This window comes from Salmo salar, chromosome ssa20 (genome assembly GCF_905237065.1).
Source record: "Salmo salar chromosome ssa20, Ssal_v3.1, whole genome shotgun sequence".
In the NCBI taxonomy this organism is placed as follows: Eukaryota; Metazoa; Chordata; class Actinopteri; order Salmoniformes; family Salmonidae; genus Salmo; species Salmo salar.
Window position 1 is genome coordinate 47,999,579 of NC_059461.1, and position 24,697 is coordinate 48,024,275.

A 24,697-nucleotide genomic window follows, 5' to 3' on the forward strand; every position below is an offset into this window, starting at 1 on the left:
AACTGTGTAGCCAAGAGCTAACCCACAAAGCAAGCAATAGCCCCGTAACCTGCCTGCCTCAAAGTCCTGAACTATTCTGCAGAACTTTTGTCTCGCAAACTGAGTAGCTGCAACAGAGAAAGAAAAGGTTGAGAGAGCGTTGGAGATAAAGTTAGCTATATTTCTGTGGTTAACAGGAGGGGGTGGGAGTTGTGGTGTGCTGGAGAGAAAACAATCCAGGTCAAACTTATTTCAGTGGGGAAAGTCTGTGAGAAGGGTTATGCAATGTTGTCGGGGTGAGCAGACAGAAGGGGTGTAAACAACACCATTCTGGAGTGTGACGGGCCTGGCTGTTGCCTGGTAACAAATATTTGGGTCAGGAAGACTGGGAAAAAATGCCCCGCCCCTCAAGAAAACAGGCACAGGCCTCACGAGCAGGGTGCGAATTAGCAGCTTCCCGAAAATACGCAGGGACGAGCGAAACAAACCCCAGTGAGGCACAAGACAGATCTACTGGTTCATTACAAATGTAGTACCTCTGGAATGCAAAATGCATGAACTCACAATGATAGAAAATGTAAAATCTCAACAGTTATGCAGGTTTATATAGCACTTGTAGCACCACTGTGGTGTATATTGCTACATGTTTGGCATTTAGGCTACCTGATATCAATGAGTCTCAAATGCTTGTGGTACACTAGATACCAAAAGGAGTATACTGTAAAACTATAACATTAGGAGAGTAATAAAAAGTCAACTGCATGGTGGTTCATACTGATTTGTTTTCCACATTGCAAGTCTCTAGTGCACACAAACAGGTCACAGCCACAGGTCATGATCCAAGGTGTGTGTGTGTTTTAGCAAATTCTTTAGACTGTCGTTATGGGTCCATAAAATAACCATACTAGATCATGGCACCAGGCTAAACAGGTCACACGTTGCAGCTAATATGGCTTGGGGACCATGATTGTTTTGTTTTCTTAACGTCTATTACAGGTATTCCCAAACAGCTTTCCTCTAGCCCCCCAGGTCAAAAGATCTGACCGGTATTACCGTCACATTTTTATCTTCCTATACACCAGTCACCACATTTATAAGAAGGGGAAAGTCATGCGATTTCCTTTATCTGTAGGGTGCATATACTGACTTGGCTAGTAAAATAAAGGTTAAATATAAAATATAGCGTGGCGCACATATGAGAAACAACTAAGAAAAATGAGGGTAATTTGCTTATCAAATCTATTTGAGATTTGTATTTCATTAAGAACCGGTTTCCCTGAGTAGCTTACAATACCAATTTAGCCTCAGGCATTTGCTTAAGAAAATGATGAATGATAGTCAAATAATATAGCCATGACCGTGTGGTATAGCAGTATTCATATGGTGGATAATAATATTGTGCAATAAGTGGCAGTCAATGTCGTAATTTTGCACCACGTAGACTTCTGCAGATTTTTATTCTGCACTTCTGCATGAACTTCAAAACCACCACATCTCTATCAAGCAGCAGGAGAAATGTCCCTAACATATTTTTTGCATGAAAATGAGTATTAACAACTATTGGATGCAGATGACAACTGAATGGTTAACTTCCTAAGCAGAACAATGTACACTATTTAAATGTATACTATTTTGCAAGAATTCATTCCCGACCAAACCAATTAGCCACGAGTAGCAACCAAGAGGAATCTCCTGAAAAGCAAGTTAGGGGAACAATTTAGCTTGCTGTAGCTAGGCTAGCTAGAATGCTTGCTATGCTGCGCTGTTGTAGCTAGTATCTCCGGACGCTTCACACGACTACAAGTTAGATGTATGCATCGCAAAACCATTAACTTATATGTAAACGGAGATGGCAGGGGCTATAACACAAACTTTAAAACACGCAAAATGCGCTGTTAAACGAGTGGATTCGAGGAAAAGCTACATTTCAGTCAGCCATGTTATTCCTGCCTCAACTACGGCTCTGCCCCTGCCCTGTCACTCAAGAACTGGTTACTGCGGAAACCGGTTGCCAAGCAACAAAAACAAAAAAAAGACAAAAGTTCTACGTCTCTACGTCAGGCGTGTTGGAACGGTATCTCCAAGGCAACGCAACGCTGTACAAACATACAGCAGACGTGGTGAGAAAGGGATTGTGGTGAAAAAGGGATTGTAAGCACATGGTCGGTCTGTAAAACCGATGTTGTCTTGTTTTAGCCGTTATATAACATAGACAAGTCTCGTTGATTATATATGTATGCACGCTATTAAAGATGCTGTACACACCTTGGCTTTTCTTGTTTATGTCTAGCTAGCCTCAGCTTGTAGTGCAGGTCTGTTTATGACAAGGGAATTGCTGTTTGCCTGAGGCAGATGCTTTTCATTTATTTAACTAGGCAAGTCAGTAAAGAAAAAATTCGTCTTTACGGCCTATGTTCAGATTTTTACCTTGTCAGCCTGGGGATTCGATCTACAAGCCTTTCGGTTACTGGCCCAACGCGCTAACCACTAGGCTACCTGCCACCACACTTGATGCTAACTGTATCCTTCAATTCAACGACCTTTTCCTTTCTTAAACAGCTTAATGGTAGTTAGTTGTTGTCGTTGTTACAGTCAGTGCAATTAGAATGTGAAATGTAAGGTATGCTATTGATCTCAATAATAGCCCTCCAGCCCTATCTTCTTGATAACTTCCCTGATTATGAACCACCTTCCTCTAATATAATAGAAAACGTTCTGCTCTAGGTACATGTATGTGGTATTGTTAAGACCTCAGAGTTTACCATGAACCATCTGTACGGATTACTCATCGCGATTGAGCACCGACAAAGTACAGAACGTTCCTCATCGGTGACGTTGTAGTGCTGACTAATTGTTGTTATCCCCACTATTCCCAGTCATTTTACACACCGAGGTATTCTACAGCATGCCTGCCGCTGTGACATTTTACGACATCTTACCCCCCCCCCCTCACACACACACACACACACACACTCACTCACTCACACACCTCCTCCCACCTGCCATATTCCCATTGGCGTCTTTACGAAGAGAGGCGGAGGCTACATAAAATAAAATCAATAATGTTTCTGTACAGTTCGACAGAGGATGATGTTTGCAGTGACAACAGTGTATTTCAGTCACTACTGCCCACTATCCGTGTCGGGAACGCTCAGCTTCAATCTGTTTACATATTTTCTGGTAAAACGTTTGGAGACTCTTGAATAAAGAATACCCCTCGTTGTTATTCTGGGAACTTGTGTGGAAAAAAATTGACAACAGAATCATTGATCAGCGACGCCCTCTGCACATTTCACACACCACGCTCATGAATAACACATCGTCTATCTTGCTATCTTCTCCATGAGTGCATAGACTCACAGTCCATAGATTAGTTACCTGAAGATGATGCTCCACTCATACAAACACATGTCGAATGGAAGTCCAAAAACACTTGCTTATTGCTTCGCATGCTTTGGCTCGACCTTCTCCATTTCAGTTTAAAATAACAGCTCACAAACTAATATTTATGATATTTGATGCCATGATAAAGAACAATAAATGAATGCGTTCAAACTTGCCAGCGCAAAAAACCAGTCGAAATCCCAGCAGCAGATGATCCAGTTCTAGAACGAGGGATTCCACGGCCTCCTCAAGAAAGGGAACTCCCGAGGGCGTGTCCGTGAGAAAGTTTACCCGAGAGGATTTTCTCTCTTTGCCTGGTGCGTTTCCTTCCTCTTGTGAGCGATGTCAAACCAACACAATTGCGTAAGAAATTGACAATGGAATGTGTATATGTTTATAATGGCCAACCGGTCTAAATATGCCGACTTGAATAGTGCCAGTACGAAGTTGCCTGTCCCATAGCCTTCTTATCATTGATGTCCCTTTAGAAGTCATTTCAGTAATATCCCATTTCATTGTCACTAGGCTATAGCCTACAGTATATACTAGGCTATATATCTGCTAACCTACATGCAAGATCTATATTCATTTCTATATTTCTTTATCACTTTAGGCCTATGCAATGATGAATGATATGTATTCGAGGCAGATAGTCTGTACATTAATAATCTTGCCTGTCTTATTCATGAACAAATTCATTAGGCAATGGGCCAAACTGGCCCTCAAAGTTTGATCTGGAGCTTAACTCTACAATATGTAGGCTTTTTCCTTAATCTACAAAATAAGTATTAGTCTACATGAGCAGACACCTCCAAAATACTAACAAGTGCATTTGGATTATCGTTTCATCTGCTTTACGATACATCATTTGGCTAAGTGCACACTAAAACATGTTGCTTCATTAAATTTACTATCCGAAATTGTTTATTGGTTAGAAATATTTCGTGGCTGTGTTAGTAACATTTTCTATTCTCGTCTGCTGTACCATTTCTGTGGGAGAGGGAATCCCTAGCTAAACGTCATTACCAAGGATACCAAACAAAAACACAACCCCATAAATGGGCACGTACGTCAGCGGAACTCCGAGGCGGGACTTCGTGTCCTTTACAATGCTTCGCTCGTACTCCATGGATTCATTCATAAGACAAGACTCGCTTCTGTGGGCTGAGACTCTATATCGCTGATCAGTTTACCCATAGTGGACTTTTACATGGATCTATAATTGCACATTGGAAAAACGGACAAAGGACATATTTTAGCGGACTCTGAATTGGACCAATGAGTTTTTAAAATCCGGAACGTAAGGACAGTTTCCTTAGCGGGGAACTCGATTGCCTTCTTCATGCAACTTTTTTGGAAAGAGACCAAGAGCATCTTACCGGAGCACAATAAGGAACACAATAACGGTAAAATACTTTCTTAACGTGAATGTTAGATAATGCAGCAACACGGTTCTTATTACGTTATTTCCGATAGACATGTAGGCCACACGTAAAGCAAGGTTTCTAGTTATGCATGTTTACTGTTGACCATATCCTAGATACATGAGATTGCATTTCAATGACAGCAAACTGACAGCTGTCTCCCCTCTCTCCCCTTGCCCATGTGTGTGCGCTCGAACTGCAGGTGACATCACACTCATTCCGGGAACTGTAGGTTTCTCACTCGGCTCCTCCGGGGTAATGTTCCAAGGGTTCCCCGGTGACTTTGATACCATCTCCCGTGGAAGTTCGTCCCCGTCTATTGAGTCTCAGTACCTTTCCTCCGTGGACTCCTTCGGGAGCCCGCCAGCCAGTGCCTCACAGGTACGTACAATAAGTCAAATGTCTTTACTTTGAGCAATTATTCGAGAAAGGGAGTTTATGTGTCCTTTCCCCACACTTTCCGAAAGTTTATTATTATAATATTGAGGCAACATTTCATTTGACAGATGTTTATATAATAATGCATGAAGTCTGATTTATGTTGTTTATGATGATGTGGCCGTGGGCTGTATTCCAGGAATATGGGTTAAGTTTAGAATTATTTCATATGATGCTCTACAGTTCAGTAGCATTTGCAAACGCTGGTGCAGTTATACCTTGTCGCATTAGAGTTCTACCATGCAGAGTTTGGATTTATCAACCTGAGTATCATCATTATTATAAGCTTGTTATTACATAGGTTCTATGATAGGGAAAGGCAAGAACATTTCCCTTTCACGTCGGATCAACAATGCTAAACATATGCTGCTAAAGTCCTGGAAAATTACAGGCACTTGAATTTTATTGTAGTAAAGGCTTGCCGGCCGGCATGATCTCTGACTCAGGCTTTGCCAATGCTACTAGCAACGTGTACTGTCTTTGGTGGTTAGTTTACAACGCCCCGCGCAACGGATGATAACGTTTTGGCAGTGGCGGTTGTAGACCATTTCAACTGAGGGGGGGGGCAGTTGTACTGTTAGAGGGGCCAGTTACATTAGACGTTATTGTTGTCATGTCGTTTTCTTCACTGCATTGCAGGCATTAGCAGGCAAAATACCATGTTCCGCGTTGCCACTGTCTAATAACGGATGTAACAAAAAAAAACGATAGCAAAAATGAGTTATGTAAAAATTATTTCATACTCCACATTTAGGGGGGCCACAAGGGGGTCCAAAATTGTTCTCACAGGGGCACTGTCCCCCCCAGAACCGCTAGTGCGTTTTGGCACTCTCCTACGTATGCACAAAAATACTCCGCCTCTGCTCGCTTCTTCCCAGTTCAGGGCTCGCTGTGACGTAAATGCGTTCTATTTTGGAGTGTTACGTTGCGTTGCTAAGGTAACGCCGGGGGTGTGACGGGGGAGGAGGAAGGAGGAGGGGGGACTTTTTTGAACGAGTTGATTGGTTTAGGCGGTCTCCTCAAAGCTGCATGCCCCCTCGCCTTACACGCTTTGATATGAATATTAATGTTTTCCGAGTTTACTATGGCATCACTGCTCGTCTCAGTTCTAATTAAAGCAGAGAGAGCCAAGGATAGATTTGGGCACCTAAATCTATTCTTGCAGTGATCTATTTATAACGTTGTTCTGCAGGAATTTTGGGAGACTCCAACTCTCACTGGCATTCAATCATTCCATAAGAGTGACATTTCCTGATATGCTTTATTACTTATTGTAAGCTTGTATGAGCCTTCATGATGTTATTATAAGGGTTATACATGTGTTACATTTTAACACATTTAAATTGATTGTTGTTATTAAGTTAGGATCATAATAAGACATTATAAGGGGGACATACAATGCATTTATAACAGTATCATAATGCATTATACCAGTCAGCTTCTTATCCACATGGTAAATGTTTGCAATGGTGGCATTTTATTCAACGTTTGTTTATAGATGACTTGTAATTAGAATGGGTGCGTCAAACTGTACCCTGAAAGTTTGTGTCTTATGGACATCAAGGCTATGCAATCTTCTGCTGTGATATCTACCCTCTTATGTTCAAGGAAATCAACATCTAAGTAGTTCACAAAGCAATGTTTAAAGAGTAAGTCACTTGTTGTCATTGCATTGTATAGCAGCATCACATTTCTCTGTCTGTGTTCATGCCTAACCCCTTGATCTCTGTGTATTCCAGGATTGTGTGTCTGCTGGAGGCGGGGAAGGGGTAGGCAGTGGTTCTGGGGGCAGCAGTGGAGGAGTAGACATGCCTGGCTCCTTTGTGCCCACAGTCACAGCCATCACCAGCAGCCAGGACCTGCAGTGGATGGTGCAGCCAACTCTCATCTCGTCCCAGGCCTCTGGCCAGAGTGGGACGGGAACCTCTACTATGACCCAGTCTGTCTCCCTGGTAGACCCTTATGATCTGCCAGGACCCAGTTATTCCTCTGGCTCAGGCTTTACTCCCGCAGGCTCTGATACCCCGGGGCCAGCCCCGGGCCCCATCCGCCAGTCTAGGACCCGTAGTCGCCGTGTACGAGACGAGTCTGTGAGTGACGATGGAGATGTTGGTGTGTTTGTAAGTGTGTGTATGCCCTGTGTGTCAATCTTTATATGTCAAATGGATAGACAGCAAGAGTTAACACATTCACCACATTTTGTTAATGATACTGTGTTTGATGAGACATCTATATATCTGTTATTCTAAGCTAGCGAGATAGAGGCAAAGACAGAGTTTGGGTTTGTTTTAATCTCTCATTCTTTTCCTCCAGTTGACTCCAGAGGAGCAGGAGAAGAGGCGTGTTCGACGCGAGAGGAACAAGATGGCTGCGGCCAAATGCCGAAACCGCCGGCGCGAACTCACTGACAGACTGCAAGGGGTGAGCTTGGCTGGGGTTCTTACTGTCAAAATGACTGATTGGTAATAATTATATACAGAGTGTTACGCTGCATTACTAGGCTTATGGTAATGACTGTGTATGTGAGTAATAGGAACACAATGTTATTTAAGTGGCTGGTTATTAACAGAAGTTGAAGTGAGCAAAGATGATTATTGTGCTTGTTACAGTCTATTGTGCCTACAGTTGTTATAGTCTAATTTACCAGTCCTAGCATAGGCTATGCTATCTATTTCAAGGAGGAAACATGTAGGCCTATCTATATCTAGAAAGGTAGCCATGCATCCACCTCCATAGACATAGAATTCAAACAGCTGTAAAGTCTAACCCTCTTCTCCCTCTATCTCTCGCCTTTCCTCCCTCCCTCCACAGGAGACCGACATCCTGGAGGAGGAGAAGTCTGAGCTGGAGGCTGAGATCTCTGAGCTGCAGAAGGAGAAGGAGCGCCTGGAGTTTGTCCTGGTGGCTCACCAGCCCAGCTGCAAGATCCCCTACCAGGAGCAGCAGGCCTCAGGCTCCACACAGCTCCAGCATCAGCCCCCACTGCCCCAACAGGCTCCCGTCTCCATCGTGGGCTTGACTGTGGAGGACACTTTCTACCGGCCTCCTGCCTACACCTCACAGCCTTCTACTTCGCAGCATCAACAGCAGCAGGTTCAGCAGCAGCAACAACAGCAGCAGGTTCAGCAGCAGCAGGTTCAGCAGCAGGTTCAGCAGCAGCAACAACAGCAGCAGGTTCAGCAGCAGCAGGTTCAGCAGCAGGTTCAGCAGCAGGTTCAGCAACAGGTTCAACCGCAGCCGGAGATGATGCAGGAGGTAGCGTTTTCTAGTTCTTTCTATGGCTCAAGCGAGCCTGCGCCGGGTGGGCCGTGCCTGGTGGCCGACGGTGGGGGTGGTGGTCACCATGATGGCGCGGCCGCTGGCAGCTACAACCCTTCATACACATCTTCATTTGTGTTCAGCTACCCAGAGGGAGCCTGCGGGGTCAGCGCTAACCAGAGAAACAGCAGCAGCGAGCAGTCCTCTGATTCCCTGAACTCGCCCTCGCTGCTCGCGCTCTGACTGACCGACAGACACACACACCACACACACACACGCCCCTATGTCAATCACTTATACACGGCAAAAAACAGTTGCTCACGGTAGACGACAACATGGATAAACATACATTATATAATGAGCCATACAAACTCACACACATTCAGACCAAGTAAACATGAAATCAAGCAAAGTTTGACCACATAGCATTTAGTGCACACCGTTGTCCTTATGAGGAAACTAAATATACTGCTCAAAAAAATAAAGGGAACACTTAAACAACACAATGTAACTCCAAGTCAATCACACTTCTGTGAAATCAAACTGTCCACTTAGGAAGCAACACTGATTGACAATAAATTTCACATGCTGTTGTGCAAATGGAATAAACAACAGGTGGAAATTATAGGCAATTAGCAAGACACCCCCAATAAAGGAGTGGTTCTGCAGGTGGTAACCACAGACCACTTCTCAGTTCCTATGCTTCCTGGCTGATGTTTTGGTCACTTTTGAATGCTGGCGGTGCTTTCACTCTAGTGGTAGCATGAGACGGAGTCTACAACCCACACAAGTGGCTCAGGTAGTGCAGCTCATCCAGGATGGCACATCAATGCGAGCTGGGGCAAGAAGGTTTGCTGTGTCTGTCAGCGTAGTGTCCAGAGCATGGAGGCGCTACCAGGAGACAGGCCAGTACATCAGGAGACATGGAGGAGGCCGTAGGAGGGCAACAACCCAGCAGCAGGACCGCTACCTCTGCCTTTCTGCAAGGAGGAGCAGGAGAAGCACTGCCAGAGCCCTGCAAAATGACCTCCAGCAGGCCACAAATGTGCATGTGTCTGCTCAAACGGTCAGAAACAGACTCCATGAGGGTGGTATGAGGGCCCGATGTCCACAGGTGGGGGTTGTGCTTACAGCCCAACACCGTGAAGGACGTTTGGCATTTGCCAGGGAACACCAAGATTGGCAAATTCGCCACTGGCGCCCTGTGCTCTTCACAGATGAAAGCAGGTTCACACTGAGCACATGTGACAGACGTGACAGAGTCTGGAGACGCCGTGGAGAACGTTCTGCTGCCTGCAACATCCTCCAGCATGACCGGTTTGGCGGTGGGTCAGTCATGGTGTGGGGTGGCATTTCTTTGCCCTCCATGTGCTCGCCAGAGGTAGCCTGACTGCCATTAGGTACCGAGATGAGATCCTCAGACCCCTTGTGAGACCATATGCTGGTGCGGTTGGCCCTGGGTTCCTCCTAATGCAAGACAATGCTAGACCTCATGTGGCTGGAGTGTGTCAGCAGTTCCTGCAAGAGGAAGGCATTGATGCTATGGACTGGCCCGCCCGTTACCCAGACCTGAATCCAATTGAGCACATCTGGGACATCATGTCTCGCTCCATCCACCAACGCCACGTTGCACCACAGACTGTCCAGGAGTTGGCGGATGCTTTAGTCCAGGTCTGGGAGGAGATCCCTCAGGAGACCATCCGCCACCTCATCAGGAGCATGCCCAGGCGTTGTAGGGAGGTCATACAGGCACATGGAGGCCACACACACTACTGAGCCTCATTCTGACTTGTTTTAAGAACATTACATCAAAGTTGGATCAGCCTGTAGTGTGGTTTTCCACTTTAATTTTGAGTGTGACTCCAAATCCAGACCTCCATGGGTTGATAAATTGGATTTCCATTGATTATTTTTGTGTGATTTTGTTGTCAGCACATTCAACTATGTAAAGAAAAAAGTATTTAATAAGATTATTTCATTCATTCAGATCTAGGATGCGTTATTTTAGTGTTCCCTTTATTTTTTTGAGCAGTGTATTACTAATCAAGTATTTAAAGTGAATTCAAATTGAGTCTAAAACTCTGGGCTCTGAGTTGTCAGTCGATCTGTGAAATATTCTCTGACATCATACCCGGCTTAATTCACAATGAATCTTTCAACGTCTTGTGACGTGCACGTACAGTGCATACAGTAAATAGTAACAGGCTCACCTGCGACCCCACAAGCACACTTATCCTCCCCTTTGTTCCCTCTGTCGGTCATCCCTCTCTCACTGCTCCTGCTCTCATCTTCTTCATCCCTCTCTTCATGCTGAATGTATTTGTGCAAGCAGAAATAGGGAAGAAAGACTTAGGTTTGGGTCTTCTTTTGTGAGGCCAGACTGCTGAGCTCTTGCTCTCCCCTCCCGCCTTCCTCATCCTCTCGGTTCCTCTTGCTTCTTCGTCATTAGTTGTGACTTGGAAAGGGGAGGGCGTCACAGCCTCCAGCTATTTGGCTCTTTCTCTTTTTATCCTGCCGTCTACTCTTCGTCCATCTCTCCATCTTTGTTTCTCTCCTCTGTCTCTCTCTCTCTCTGTCTCTTTGAAGTCTTCGAACCCTGAGAGCACGCCGAGCCCTTCCAGACCCTGGGACCTTGACTGAGCGCCGGCCCACCTCACACGTCCCCCTCGTCCCCCCACATGGACACGGACGCACCCCCCACTGAGGAGCCCTGGAGTGTTTCGCTCAAAGTAGACCTTTTAAAAAAAAAAAAAAGCAAAAAAACACACATTGAAAAGACACAAAATAGGATGGACACAAATGCAAAAGGGTTGTCACTCTTTTCATTCTTCTCCTGAGCCATTGTTGGATGTTGAAACGATGGAGATGAAATGAGACTTGTGTTGTGCTGGTGAGATGAGGACGGCAGGAGAGTGAGAGAAGAGGCTTTAGCCGAGGTAGAGGTCTAGAGGGAGAGCTGAAACTTTGGCAGAGACAGAGGATGAGCCCCCTGTACTCTTAAGCCTAAATTGAATTTTAAAAAGCCAAAAAAAATCCAGCTCTTGCCAACTGTGTGGATGGGTTACCTCTTACCGGCATAGTACCACCGCCATACTGCAAAGTCTCTTCACCCTGGGTCCACACAAATACTCATACCGTCGCGTTCAAGCATCTGAATTGTCCTCCATTCGTTACTGATACTATTGTGTACAATGTTCTTCCCCCCTCCTTTATCACCAAGTATTTTCTGTTGTTGTTTTTAAGTCTTACCTTTGACAGAGAAAATGTTATGATGAGAAGAAAAAAAAACATTGAGAGGTATGTCCTTTTGGTAAAGAGCATTTGTCAGACATGAGTCTATTTGGTATCAGAAGTGAACCATTAATGTTTTTAAAAATATACTTTTAAAGGAATATTCAACCAACCTCTGAACATTGGGATGAGTGGCCTCTGTTCCTCTCCTAGTGGGAGGTGCATTTATCATGAGTGTATCCCACTCTGAGCCACTTGGCCCCGCTTATTTATTTCTTGATTGAGGTTGACACGATGTTAGAGCACAATACAGAGCCGGACACACAGAGGAGACAAGAGGAGGGGGTGTTTATGAGTATGTGTTCTTCATTTGCCTGTGAATTTGTTCCTTTTATTTTCAAGTGACATTTGTTACGTTTTATGTATTTTTTGTTTTTGCTTTGTCCTCCGCTCTTACCTGTGTTGTCGCTGCCGGACGTTTTTGTTCTTTCAGGGGAGGTTTTCCCCTTAATGTTACTATTATTATTGTATTGTGTTATTATTTGATTTTTTATATTAGGTTTGGCAACTTCAGAGGCATGTGCACTATATATTTTTTAATATTTGTCAAAAGTATACTTAAAAGCATATGCATATTCCTTCAGATGATGTGTATATTTAAGTGTACGTACAATGATTGTAAAGTATGAATGTTTGAAAATATAAAAATGGGATATTTTTGTCAATGAGGAAACAGAGGGTGTTGTTGAGGCCGGTTTTAAAATGGATATTTTTCTAAAAGAACAAAGAATTCTAATAAACTACCATACTTAACCATTCCCTCAATATGACGCACATTATCACTGCCTGTGCTCATATGTTTTATATATAAAGCACATTATTTAGGATAACTATATCTAACACGTGATACGGCATGTACTGCAGCTCGTCAGTATGATGAGATTATTGAGGTGGTGCTATTGCCTTTGCTTTTACATTTGCCTGTTTGTTTTTCTCTGTGAGGTCAGTCCCAATGCCTACACCGCCAAAGCTTAATGTCACCACTTTAGTCCCCTTCGGACCCAAAATGAGGAAGCTAATATGAATTGAATGTCAAAATACATATTAAAGTATTAATGATGCAAATAATTTTTAAATGAATGTTTTTGTTGAGAAGTCTGTTAGAGTCTAGTGTGCATTCTTGTTCAATAAAGTAGTTATAATGTGATTCAATCAACAGACATTTTTGGAGAGCTTTTTGAGAGTTGCTCTCTTTAAAATATTCACCTCATAGTAGTTATTGTTGAAATATCAATGGAGGTGTGATAGAGAAAAAAAAGTGTTTGGCTTATCATTAGATGGGCTAAAGTCTTAGTTGTGAATTTAAAAGAGGGCCCCTCCAAAATAACTTACGTGCCAGGCTTCAACTGGTAAGACAAGGGACAGGCCTTATATGCCCTTTTCGAATGACGAACGTCATTGCCTTTTTAATTTCCTTCCATGAACCTACCATGGCATTGTTGATGATGTGTGAAAGGGGTTTATACTGATAGATGGCACATGTACGGAACGGTTTTGTGGCGCTACCTGTAGTATATCAGATGACCTTATCATAGTACATCCTGTTCTGGCAGGTTCACTTACAACAAGTCTTATCAGTGATGAGGTCCATGGGCCCTGTTCCATCAAAAGCGCTCACAGAATCTCCAGAGTTGGACAAAAATAACAATACCATGGTTCTTCCACTGAACGAGAGCATGTTTGAATATTCATGCCGATGATATTCTTCTTATTTCACACCCTAAACAGCGTCGCATTGATTTCTTGAATCCCAACCATGCATTCTCTCAGAGAATGTTATGTCATTTTTCTCTTACCCTGGAAACCTGGTTAGGAAGAAGAATACGCACTTGTGTCAGCACTAGACAGATCAGGAAATGAGGTCCAGTTCACATAAATCTCGTTTTCTAATCTGTACCATCTAAGGTGTCCTTTATATAGACCACACACACACAGAGAGAGAGTCTGTCCGCACTGCTGATGCTTGCTCACTGTCAACCCCCCTTCTCTTCTACCCTTCTCTCATCTCCGGAAATGGCATTTTCTGCAGTGTCCAGGCTGGTGGCCAATACTGCCTTCACACCACCTCCCTCGTGTGATTTGTTTATTCACGCCATCACTGGAGGCCTACAGACAAAGACAGAGAGAGACAGAGAGAGACAGAGAGACCGAAAGGTAAAGACAGAGAAATAGAGAGAGGAAGATTGAGGGAGAGAACTGAGAGGATAAGTCATTTTGGAAGTTCCTTTTCTAACAATCAAAGTTGAGATGGGCCATGGACACATGTAGAAATGATGAAATAAACTCAGTAACTTTGTTGTATCAGTGAACTTGCCTTCATACAAATACCTGATATAAGACTGACTGGAACAGACAAGAGGTCTTTTACCATTTTTGTAAATGACAAATGATTTATTTTCCCTTGAGTTGCAAACTTACGATGTTATGTATTGAAATTGAAACTTTGAGATGCAGCAGTCATATCGTCTGAGATAGACGTGTAGCAAATCATCTGTAAAACTTCATCTCTTTCTGCTACGCTATGTGTCCAGTGTGATCATGTATTGCTGTGATTTTCAACCCGTTATAAACTGTACTGCGATCTTTCATTCACATAGCCCTGTATCTATGTTTGGGCGAAGAGGTCTTGACCTAATTGAGTGGAGGTTGAGGGATGGACCTTGATTATAAATATATGAATCTTAAAGAAATATTTCAAAACACTCAATTTCTTAGCATTTTCCTTTGATGCCTTATTTCTGTTATTTCCTTCCGTAGAACCTTCATCTTTTTCTCGAATGCCTCCTCTAGAAAAAGAAAAAAATCTGACTGTATATGTAAACATATGTTTGTCTTTTTCTGTGACGCAACGGTTGCATTGTTGTGATCAGCAGTGACCAATGAAAATGGACTCAGAAATTTGACTGGAATTTTTTCTCGAGACATTGAGACTATTTGTAACAGCTGAGGCCCAAAACTAAATGGGTGTTATTGGAGGATATTGAGAGGGTGCTGCATCAGTGGTACAAACACTTTTACTCAAGTGATCGATCTAATGATGGTGCTTTGATAACTACACACTTGTCCTTGTTCAATGCATAAAATAAGTATCATAATTGATGAAATGTAATGCTCAATAACCTTCTCTTGCATCTGTTTCTGAATGAATCAATTTAACCTCTGATTATATTATACAGTACTGTCTATCTTTTTCAAATGGACCAGATGTTATGACAGCACACCTGTCATATTTCTTTCTCTCGCTCTCTCTTTCTCTCTCTCTCTCTTTCTCTCTCTCTCTGTGTCCACCCCATTCTAACTCCTTTCCTCCATTCTCTCTTATTTTACTTGACGGAGGGTGTGAAAGCTGAGTGAGCTATCCCCTCCGTAACTGTTTATATTTACCGTCCAAATCTTTATTGTCGAGAAAATGGCATTCAATAAACAGCAACATATTATCAAGGTGATTTGTTGTGTTTGTGTGTGTGTGTGTGTGTGTGTGTGTGTGTGTGGCCCAGTGGAGGCTGGTGGGAGGAGCTATAGGAGGATGGGCTAATTGTAGAGGCTGGAATGGAATAGATGGAACGGAATCAAACGTGGTCTCCACATGTTTGATCTGTTTGATACTGTTCCATTTATTCCATTCCAGCCATTACAATGAGCCCGTCCTCCTAAAGTTCCTCCCACCAGCCTCCACTGGTGTGGCCCCATTCCTCTCCTCTGTCATAAAATGTAATGTCACTGAAATGTCTCCAAAAAATGAACGACAATTTATGGCAGTAGATTGAAGGCTTACACTGTACTCTGGTGGTGAAAATATGCCACTTCAGAAACGCAACGGAAATTACGTCACGAACGGAGCTGTCTCCTGGATGCAGCTGTTCTTCTGTGAACATGGCGTCCGTAACAACAGGTGAGTGATATAAAAGGGCCCAGATAACTTGGAAGATCGCTTAAAAAGACTCCAAAAATATTTAATTGTTATCAATTATTCTTAGAATACTGATTAAGGATGTTTATTTTTCGGAATGTAAAGATACTGTTTTCTGTATGTCGGTCTCAAGTGCCGACTAGAATGTAGTAGCTAACGTTAGCCGTTTAGCTAGCTATTCAAAATTGCTCATGCATCATTCTTATTTGTGGTTCCATTTTTTACCACAAACAAAAGTGGGACTGATTACTAGTTTATCATTGGCGCCACTGAGTTGACTGATAGTTAGATTGACTACAACTTCGTACCTTACATTTTCATTCACATTAACTACTGTTAAATTGGCTAGCTAGCAAGTCAACTAGTAGCTAGTCAGCTAGTCCACAGCTACACATGTAACAGTTAGCGTTCTAACATTAGCGTGATGGAGGGGTAGATCGCTAGTCTAACAACTACGGTTACCGAAAGGTCGCTTTGTTTCGTGCAGGCCGTCGTGAAATTAAACCTAGACAGAACGGTTGGTTAACTAGTTCAGTTAGCAAGTTATTTTATATGTTCGCGACGAGTAGCCAACACACTGCAACCAAGGCCCTTTAGCTAATGTTGGGACTGACTTTAGCTGCCTGTTGTCTCCCTCTAGTTAGCTAACCAGAGACCACTCAGTTTGATTAAAAAACTATTTTGTTGTGCCTGAAACTGTAAAATGAAGTCCTTTACACCTCACTGATCCGCTTTGACGGCAAAATTATCGTTCTGGTGGAAACACTGGCAATATCAAATGAGTCTATGAACCCCAGTGGAATTTCGCTGTCACCACAAGGCGATCCATCATGGTTTTATAAATAACACCTCGCTGGCTGGTCGAGCATGTGTTGTCTGACTTCAGCATGCTGTCCCGTCCCCAGGGTTTGCACTTGGCATCTTCCATTGGAGCTCACTGTATATGGATATAGCCTAATCAGATGGCTTTGAATTTTAACTTCGAAGGTCAATAAGTTATGGCTTTTAGTATTGCCATTGAAAAATAAGTTTGTCAAAATACGTTTTAAGATCATCACTTTTGTACAAGTATCTTTTAAGACCTATATTAAACACTAAAGCAATTAAAGTCAAGGTGTTTGTTTTTTTATCAGCTACTTGAGCTGTTTTTAATGCTCCTCCCTCTGTCTTTTCAGCCACCTCGGAGTGGATCCAGTTCTTTAAAGATGCTGGGATACCTGCTGGTCTGGCTGTCAACTATGCCGTGTCTTTTGTGGACAACAGGTAATTAAGGCTGTCCTCACTCCCTGGCCTGGAACAGTTCACCACAAAATGAAAGATTGTCAGACATTTTTATTTGATTATTGGTCCCGTGTGGCTCATTTGATAGAGCATGGGACTTGCAACGCCAGGGTTGTGGGTTTGATTCCCATGTGGAACCAGAACGAAGAAATATGAAAATCAGGGATGCAAAATGTGACCTACATGAATCATGTAGATTCTGATGAGAAAAGTTGGGGTGTGTTATGGGTGTAAGATGGCACAGTGATGCCACCTGTTGGTAAATGTTAATTACTGCAACTCCAGTGTTTTTACCGGTGTGCTTGAGATACCCGGATGTGTTGTAATGTACTGACCAAGACTGGTCACTCGCATCAACGCCTCTGTCTCGTCATTTAACATTCAAACAGGGTGGGCTTTGGATCACTACTGGCTGTAAGCGAACGAGTGATGCGCGTTTGGAGCAATACTGGCTGTATCCAAGGCTCAGCCAATCGTTCACATAACAGAGTGCAGCACACGACTGAAGAGACAACCAATTTGCTAGTTACAGAATCAGCGCACACTCTGGAAAGACAGCAGTTCTGCAAAGCACTCAGCACTCTGCAAAGGCAGTTCGCCAGTTACAGCAGCGCGTCCCAGAACGATAACAAAGAGGTAGGTGAGAAGCCTGACCACGGAGACGGGGGTGAGAAGTACAGGTCGACCGATTATGATTTTTCAACGCCGGTACCGATTATTGGAGGACCCCAAAAAAAAGCCGATACCGATTTAATCGGCCGTTTTTAAAAAATTGTTTTTTTATTATTATTATTATAATTTTTTTGTAATAATGACAATTACGACAATACTGAATGAACACTTATTTTAACTTAATATAATACATCAATAAAATCAATTTAACCTCAAATAAATAATGAAACATGTTCAATTTGGTTTAAATAATGCAAAAACAAAGTGTTGGAGAAGAAAGTAAAAGTGCAATATGTGCCATGTAAGAAAGCTAACGTTTAAGTTCCTTGCTCAGAACATGAGAACATATGAAAGCTGGTGGTTCCTTTTAACATGAGTCTTCAATATTCCCAGGTAAGAAGTTTTAGGTTGTAGTTATTATAGGAATTATAGGACTATTTCTCTCTATACGATTTGTATTTCATATATTTCATATATTCCATATCTCTCTCCTGGCTCCTACCTGGGCTCGAACCAGGAACACATCGACAACAGCCACCCTCGAAGCAGCGTTACCCATGCAGAGCAAGGGTAACAACTACTCCAAGTCTCAGAGCGAGTGACGTTTGAAACGCTATTAGCGCGCACCCGCTAACTAGCTAGCCATTTCACATGGGTTACACCATTGTTTAATTAGTTCAAACCTATATTTACCCCCTAGCAGAGATTTGTTTGGTTGCATGTTTCAGTGCAAAAAGAAAGTGTCACCTTTTTGGGTACTCACCAGTTTGCATCCCTGGAAAATGTATGCACTCACTTCTGTAAGTCACTCTGGATAAGAGCGTCTACTAAATGACTCAAATGCAAATATAGAATGTAAAACATTTGGTATCAAGTCATGAATAATTTCCATTAATTAAGAATACATTCTCAGCCATTCTTCTATTAGTAGGAATGAAATATCTATTTTCTCTCGCAATTCCACCCCCTTCTCTCTCACTCTCTCTGCAGGGTCCAGAAGAACATGCTGATGGACCTCAGTAAGGACATCATGATGGACCTTGGCATCACTGTCATCGGTGACATTATTTCCATCCTCAAACACGCCAAACAGGTCTACCGACAGGTAAGGAGAAGGCTTGTGTAGAGCATGATCGACCAGTCTAGAGAAATGATGGGCGGAAAGATACAACCACTTCCCGTTGCATCATTCATTTAAAGAGCTTTTCGGGCACATGTTGGGAGCACTTCCTCCAATGCAGCACTACAAGTCATGCGAGAGACATATGGTGCTTTGCCAGAAGACTTGCTGTTTTTAATGCTGTTCTGACAGCAGTTACTCCAATGCGGCCTCTCACCCACCTCCCCTTCCCCACTCCAGGACATGTGCAAAATGGCCACACAGGCCATAACCTCAGGACAGTCCAGCGTTCAGACCGAACTACGAAGAACTGCCAACACCCGTGAGTATTTTGATTCAAAACAATGAACCGTTATGAATTTCATACCAGTGATTTGCTTTTTAGGTATCGCCTTTCTCAACATGCTTAAAACTTCTTAGGGATCAAATCCCGTTAACGGGATCGATTTGACAACAGCCAGTGAAAGTGCAGGGCGCTAAATTCAAACAACAGAAATCTCATAATTAAAAATTCCTCAAACATACAAGTATTATACACCATTTTAAAGATAAACTTCTTGTTAATCCAACCACAGTGTCCGATTTCAAAAAAGCTTTACGGTGAAAGCATACCATGCGATTATGTTAGGTCAGCGCCTAGTCACAAAAAAACATACAGCCATTTTCCAGCCAAAGAGAGGAGTCACAAAAAGCAGAAATAGAGATAAAATGAATCACTAACCTTTGATCTTCATCAGATGGCACTCATAGGACTTCATGTTACACAATACATGTATGTTTTGTTCGATAAAGTTCATATTTATATCCAAAAATCTCAGTTTACATTGGCGCATTATGTTCAGTAATGTTTTGCCTCCAAAACATCTGGTGATTTTGCAGAGAGCCACATGAATTTACAGAAATACTCATCATAAACGTTGATGAAAGATACAAGTGTTATACATAGAATTAAAGATATACTTCTCCTTAATGCAACCGCTGTGTCAGATTTCAAAAAAGCTTTACAGCGAATGCACAACATGCGATAATCTGAGTACAGCGCTCAGCCACCAAAACAAGCCATACAGATACCCGCCATGTTGTGGAGTCAACAAGTCAGAAATAGCGTTATAAATATTCACTTTGATGATCTTCATCAGAATGCAGTCCCAGGAATCCCAGTTCCACAATAAATGTTGTTTTGTTCGATAAAGTCCATATTTATGTCCAAATACCTCCTTTTTGTTTGCTTGTTTAGTTCACTAATCCAAATGCACAAGGCGCGGGCACTAAGTCCAGATGAAAAGTCAAAGTTCCATTACAGTTTGTAGAAACATGTCAAACGATGTATAGAATCAATCTTTAGGATGTTTTTATCATAAATCTTCAATAATATTCCAACCGGACAATTCCTTTGTCATTAGAAAGGAAAGGGAACGGTGCTCGTGCTCACGGCCGTGCGCGATCAACAACTCATGGCTTTCAGCCAGACCACTGGTTGAAACAGCTCTTATTCGCTCCCCTTTTACAATAGAAGCCTGAAACAACGTTCTAAAGACTGTTGACATCTAGTGGAAGCCTTAGGAAGTGCAATCTGACCAAATTTACACTGTATTTTGGATAGGCAATCACTTGAAAAAACTACAAACCTCAGATTTCCCACTTCCTGGTTCGATTTTTCTCAGGTTTTCGCCTGCCATATGAGTTCTGTTATACTCACAGACATCATTCAAACAGTTTTAGAAACGTCAGAGTGTTTTCTATCCAAATCTACTAATAATATGCATATCTTAGAGTAGCAGGCAGTTTACTCTGGGCACGCTTTTCATCCGAAGTGAAAATACTGCCCCCGAGCCCAAAGAGGTTAACAGTGTAGGACGATGTCACCCCTTCCATCGCCAATGAGTAGCGTTACCCTCTTGGGTAATGCACGGGAGCCATTCTGTAGCAGAATCCTCACCATATGTTTCTAATCCTCCTGTTTCTCTGCAGCCGCCACACGTATGATTGCCAACGCCTTGAGCCGCGACTCACCGCCAAACACACCAGCCCATCACCCTGACAACCGGGCAATCTCTGTGACAGTGTCCAACAAACAGGCCAAGAGTGGCAAAGCAGGTAGCTACCCCCCTGTTCCACCCTCTGTGTGGACTGGCCTTCTCTCACTCTATCTGCCATAGCAGGAGGCAAAATCTCCCTAGCATAGATGTCACACTGACTCTCTCTGTCTCCATCCCACAATATCTCATTATTTTTCTTCTCTTCCTCTTTCCACCTCCTCTCTCTCTCTCCATCCTCTCTCTCTTTTTCCCAGTGCTGTGCCGGCCTGCTGACGAGGGGAACGGTCTGCCGGTGAAGCGTCGGCGCGTAACTGCAGAGATGGAAGGCAAGTACATCATCAACATGCCCAAAGGCACCACGGCACGCACCGCCCGAATCCTGGCCCAGCAGGCCAAGAAAGGTAGGGCCTCACCTTCTGGCCACGGCGAACCAAGGAAACTAATCATTCAACGCCCTTTAATGCTCATCCCACTAATATTATGGACTGACGCATCTAAAGGAAATTGGTCTTGGAATGTCTTTATCTCTTACCCTGATAAAGATGACCCCTATCCCTCACTAGAACCCCCCCCACACACACACACCATCACACTCTTTCTGTGTGTCTCTTTCAATTCTCTGTTTGACAGTATATTTATCTTTTTAACTCTGTTTCTCTTACCTATAAAAAGGGAATAAGCGGATGTCTGTGTTTGAGCGACTGGGAGCCGAGTCCAAGGCAGATACCACCACGGGCAGCAGCAAGGTGAGCCCTCTCTTTTGACACGCTACATGTGTGTCTGTGTGAGTGACGTTGAGTGTTAGTCAGGGCATGGCCTCTCTGCTCTCATGGCCCATCTCTCTCCAGGCCACGGGTGTGTTCAGTCGTCTGGGCCGAGCAGACGGAGCGGAGGAGGAGCAGGGAACTGCAGGAAGGGTTGACGTAGACGGAGTGGAAGAGGAGGAGGAGGAGGAAGAGGATGATAGTGATAGAGAGGGTTCGGTCCTACAGTACGCTGGCGTCCTCAAGCGACTCCCACCCTCCCAGAAGAAAGAGCCTGTGGCCCCCAAGCTGGCCCCCACCACCCTCCGCCGCCTGGGAGGGAAATTCAAACTCCCCCCCACTGATTCTCCCTCCTCCTCCTCCTCTTCCTCCCCCGATGGCCTCCCCCCTGCCAAGCTCAGTGTGCTTCAGAGACTGGGCAAGACCCCTGCCTCCCCACCGCCTGCCGACACCCAGGACAGCCGGGTGACCAGCACCAGAAATAAGGCCCGGCCAGGCCTGGCCCTGGCCAGCCCCAAGGTCAGCAGCAGCACCAGGGCTGGAGGAGGGGAGAGTTTTGGGGCTCAGATGGACATAGGGTCAGTCAATGTCTTTAAGAGACTAGGCAGCAGGAGAACCTAACACATATCAGGTCATGTCTAGACTTAAACAGTACCTTTTTATTATTTGGTATTATTCCCCCTACGTGTTGGAGTCATGAAAAGCATTGTGTTATTATATCCAACCTTTATAGAGGTTTGAGACGACCACTGCAATCGGCCTGGGTGAATGAACATTTTGGATGTTGCATCGGGTTTTGAAAGGTAAGTTTAGTTTCTATAGGCATAAATTGACCCATCCGAGCTAACTACATTTTTAGGTTAGACACATACAGACGAAAGAGTGCCATGCATGGGGCGGTACTCAAACTCTGCATTTTCTCCACGCTGCTGTTCCTCTCCCTCTGCCAAACAAGGAGATTAAACCTTCTGTACCCATCTCCAGCTTTTAGTGGTGTTGTTTTATACTATTGTTATGGCATGGCACCAACACAGTGGCCTCTTGACCTCATATCCCTCCAGTTGGGGATGCCATCCGTAACCCCCCCCCCCAGAAGGCTAGTTATTGTGACATGTTGATAACATCACATAAAGAGCTAACCAGGGTACCAACAGAGACCTGTTTGTGCTAACATTCCACTCCTTGTCATGCTATGTTGGTTATATGACACAGAGTACAAGGGTTGGAATGTTAGCACAAAACAGGTCTGTATTTTAGGCTTTACGGAGTGAAGCTGGCTAAGTGATAAAATGGATTGTTGGAATGCACGATGTAACGTTATTCACCATATCACGTAAGCACTCACTGTGACTACCTGGTACAGGAGAAGTACAGTCCACTGCTAAGACTTTAATGCTGTAACTCTGGCCCTAGACTGGACAACAGCAACTGGCAAACAGCACATCAATGAACCTCTCAACCCACAAGCAAGAGCATCTCATCACCTCATTTTATATGAACTGTATTTGTAGAAATGTGTAAATGCATATTGCTTGATGATGCCTACCTTTTGAAGGCTCCACCACCACATTGAACCTCTGGTTGTGTACCTGCTTGAAAGCCAAGAGATTCTGAGTTGTCTGTTCACGGAAAAGGAAGTTACCCACCCTTGACCTGGAAGTAGATTTTATTGTGAGGTTTTTCCCGGGGCTTATTCAGTACGTAGAAATGTAACGTATAGAGCTCACATGACGCTTTAGTTGACTAACAAGAGAAGCATGTTAGTTCTGCACCATACCCTTTCTATCTAAATGTGTAATGTGCTTTCCTCTATAAGCCCCTGGTTTGTCATAATTCAGCATGGTATAGGAACTGATATGTAATGTCCCCTTGATGTTGATACAATACTTAGCAGGTGTTCACCCAACTCAATGTCATTTTGAGACTGTGTCTTTTATTTATTTTTTATTAAACTTCACACCGGAACTTTGCTACACTGTATATATATTTTGAAAATCATGACAAAAAAAAAACCAACATCCAAGGTTTTATCGTTTGTAAGATGTAATGGCACAAGGCACCCTGCCTTCAGAAAGTGATCTTGAAGATAAACAAGAAAATGGCGGGAATAGTCTCGCCTGATTTATTTTCCTTCCATCTTTGAGCTAGCTACTGCAGCCGTCCCGTCCCCCAGGATTTCAGTCCTACGGGGTGCTCTTGTACTTTGGACCTTGCTCTTTTAATGAGATACCCTATCATTGAAACTGCAGGTGTGAGACCAGAGTCAATATTTTGCTTCTCGGTGGAATAGACATTGAGCTGATCATTTATCGAGGAGTTCAATAATATGTCTGGGAGTGTTGTGTGTTAGGGGTTGAGTCAGTGAGCTCTCCATCTTGTCAGTGTTACCTCCCTGGAGATGGGTGTCTTAGCCTCCCCCTCACACAGAAACGCGCTGCATCGACAAACAGCCAGGAGCACAGCTGGTTCCACTAACCAGGCTTTGACAGTGACAGACAGATGGGAGGGATGGTGCAAGTGTGACAGCCTGTCCAGTCTTCTCCCACGCACTGTTTCAGACAGACATAATACATGGAAGAGAGCGAACTCTCATAGACCTTCACTTCATAAGGGGGTTAAGTCACTACTTTCACCTCTGATTTGTAGCACCAGTGGTGGGAAAGGTACCCAGTTGTCATATTTGAGTAAAAGTCAAGATGCCTTAATAGAAAATAACTCAAGTAAAAGTGAGTCACCCAGTAAAATGGTACTTGAGTAAAAGTAAAAAATTATTTGGTATTTTCTTTTGATAAGTGCGTGAATAGGACCATTTTCCTGTCCTGCTAAGCATTCAAAATGTAAGGAGTACTTTTGAGTGTCAGAAAATGTATGGAGTAAAAAGTACATTTTTTTCTTTCGGAATGTAGTGAAGTAAAAGTAGCGAAAAATATAAATACTAAAGTGAATTACATATACCCCAAAAAGCTACTTTAGTACTTTGAAGTATTTTTACTTAAGTACTTTACACCCCTGTGTAGCACCCACCTAGCCTGAAATCCAGGACCTGTTTAGCTAAATTTCCACTCCTTCAAATCCAATCACATCAAATTTTATTTTTAACATGCACCGAATACAACAGGTGCTTACTTACAAGCCCT

The 24,697-nt window shown here is 43.4% G+C and overlaps 2 protein-coding genes across 7 annotated transcripts; both read left to right on the top strand.

The window, feature by feature from the left end:
- Window positions 1-4,459: 4,459 nt before the first annotated feature.
- Window positions 4,460-12,850, top strand: LOC106612490 (FBJ murine osteosarcoma viral oncogene homolog B). 3 transcript variants are annotated; one of them, XM_045703510.1, is made up of 6 exons: window positions 4,460-4,769; window positions 4,990-5,168; window positions 6,965-7,345; window positions 7,539-7,646; window positions 8,037-8,480; window positions 11,070-12,850. In XM_045703510.1, exons 1-6 carry the CDS (start codon window positions 4,706-4,708, stop codon window positions 11,121-11,123), a joined length of 1,230 nt encoding a protein of 409 aa, XP_045559466.1. In that variant the 5' UTR covers window positions 4,460-4,705; the 3' UTR covers window positions 11,124-12,850. The 3 variants fall into 3 exon arrangements, with proteins under 3 accessions (XP_045559466.1, XP_045559464.1, XP_045559465.1); XM_045703508.1 differs by lacking the exon at window positions 11,070-12,850 and having other exon boundaries at window positions 8,037-8,899; XM_045703509.1 differs by lacking the exon at window positions 11,070-12,850 and having other exon boundaries at window positions 6,965-7,315; window positions 8,037-8,899.
- A 2,740-nt stretch (window positions 12,851-15,590) lies between these two features.
- On the top strand, window positions 15,591-23,525 carry cssa20h19orf47 (chromosome ssa20 C19orf47 homolog). Of its 4 annotated transcripts, XM_045703512.1 has the most exons (10): window positions 15,591-15,666; window positions 16,860-16,947; window positions 18,628-18,742; window positions 18,998-19,079; window positions 20,729-20,854; window positions 21,051-21,197; window positions 21,469-21,542; window positions 21,645-22,079; window positions 22,294-22,363; window positions 22,974-23,525. In XM_045703512.1, exons 1-9 carry the CDS (start codon window positions 15,648-15,650, stop codon window positions 22,330-22,332), a joined length of 1,125 nt encoding a protein of 374 aa, XP_045559468.1. In that variant the 5' UTR covers window positions 15,591-15,647; the 3' UTR covers window positions 22,333-22,363; window positions 22,974-23,525. The 4 variants fall into 4 exon arrangements, 3 of the variants coding, with proteins under 3 accessions (XP_045559468.1, XP_045559467.1, XP_045559469.1); XR_006760951.1 differs by having other exon boundaries at window positions 21,645-22,363; XM_045703511.1 differs by lacking the exon at window positions 22,974-23,525 and having other exon boundaries at window positions 21,645-22,646.
- Window positions 23,526-24,697: the final 1,172 nt, after the last annotated feature.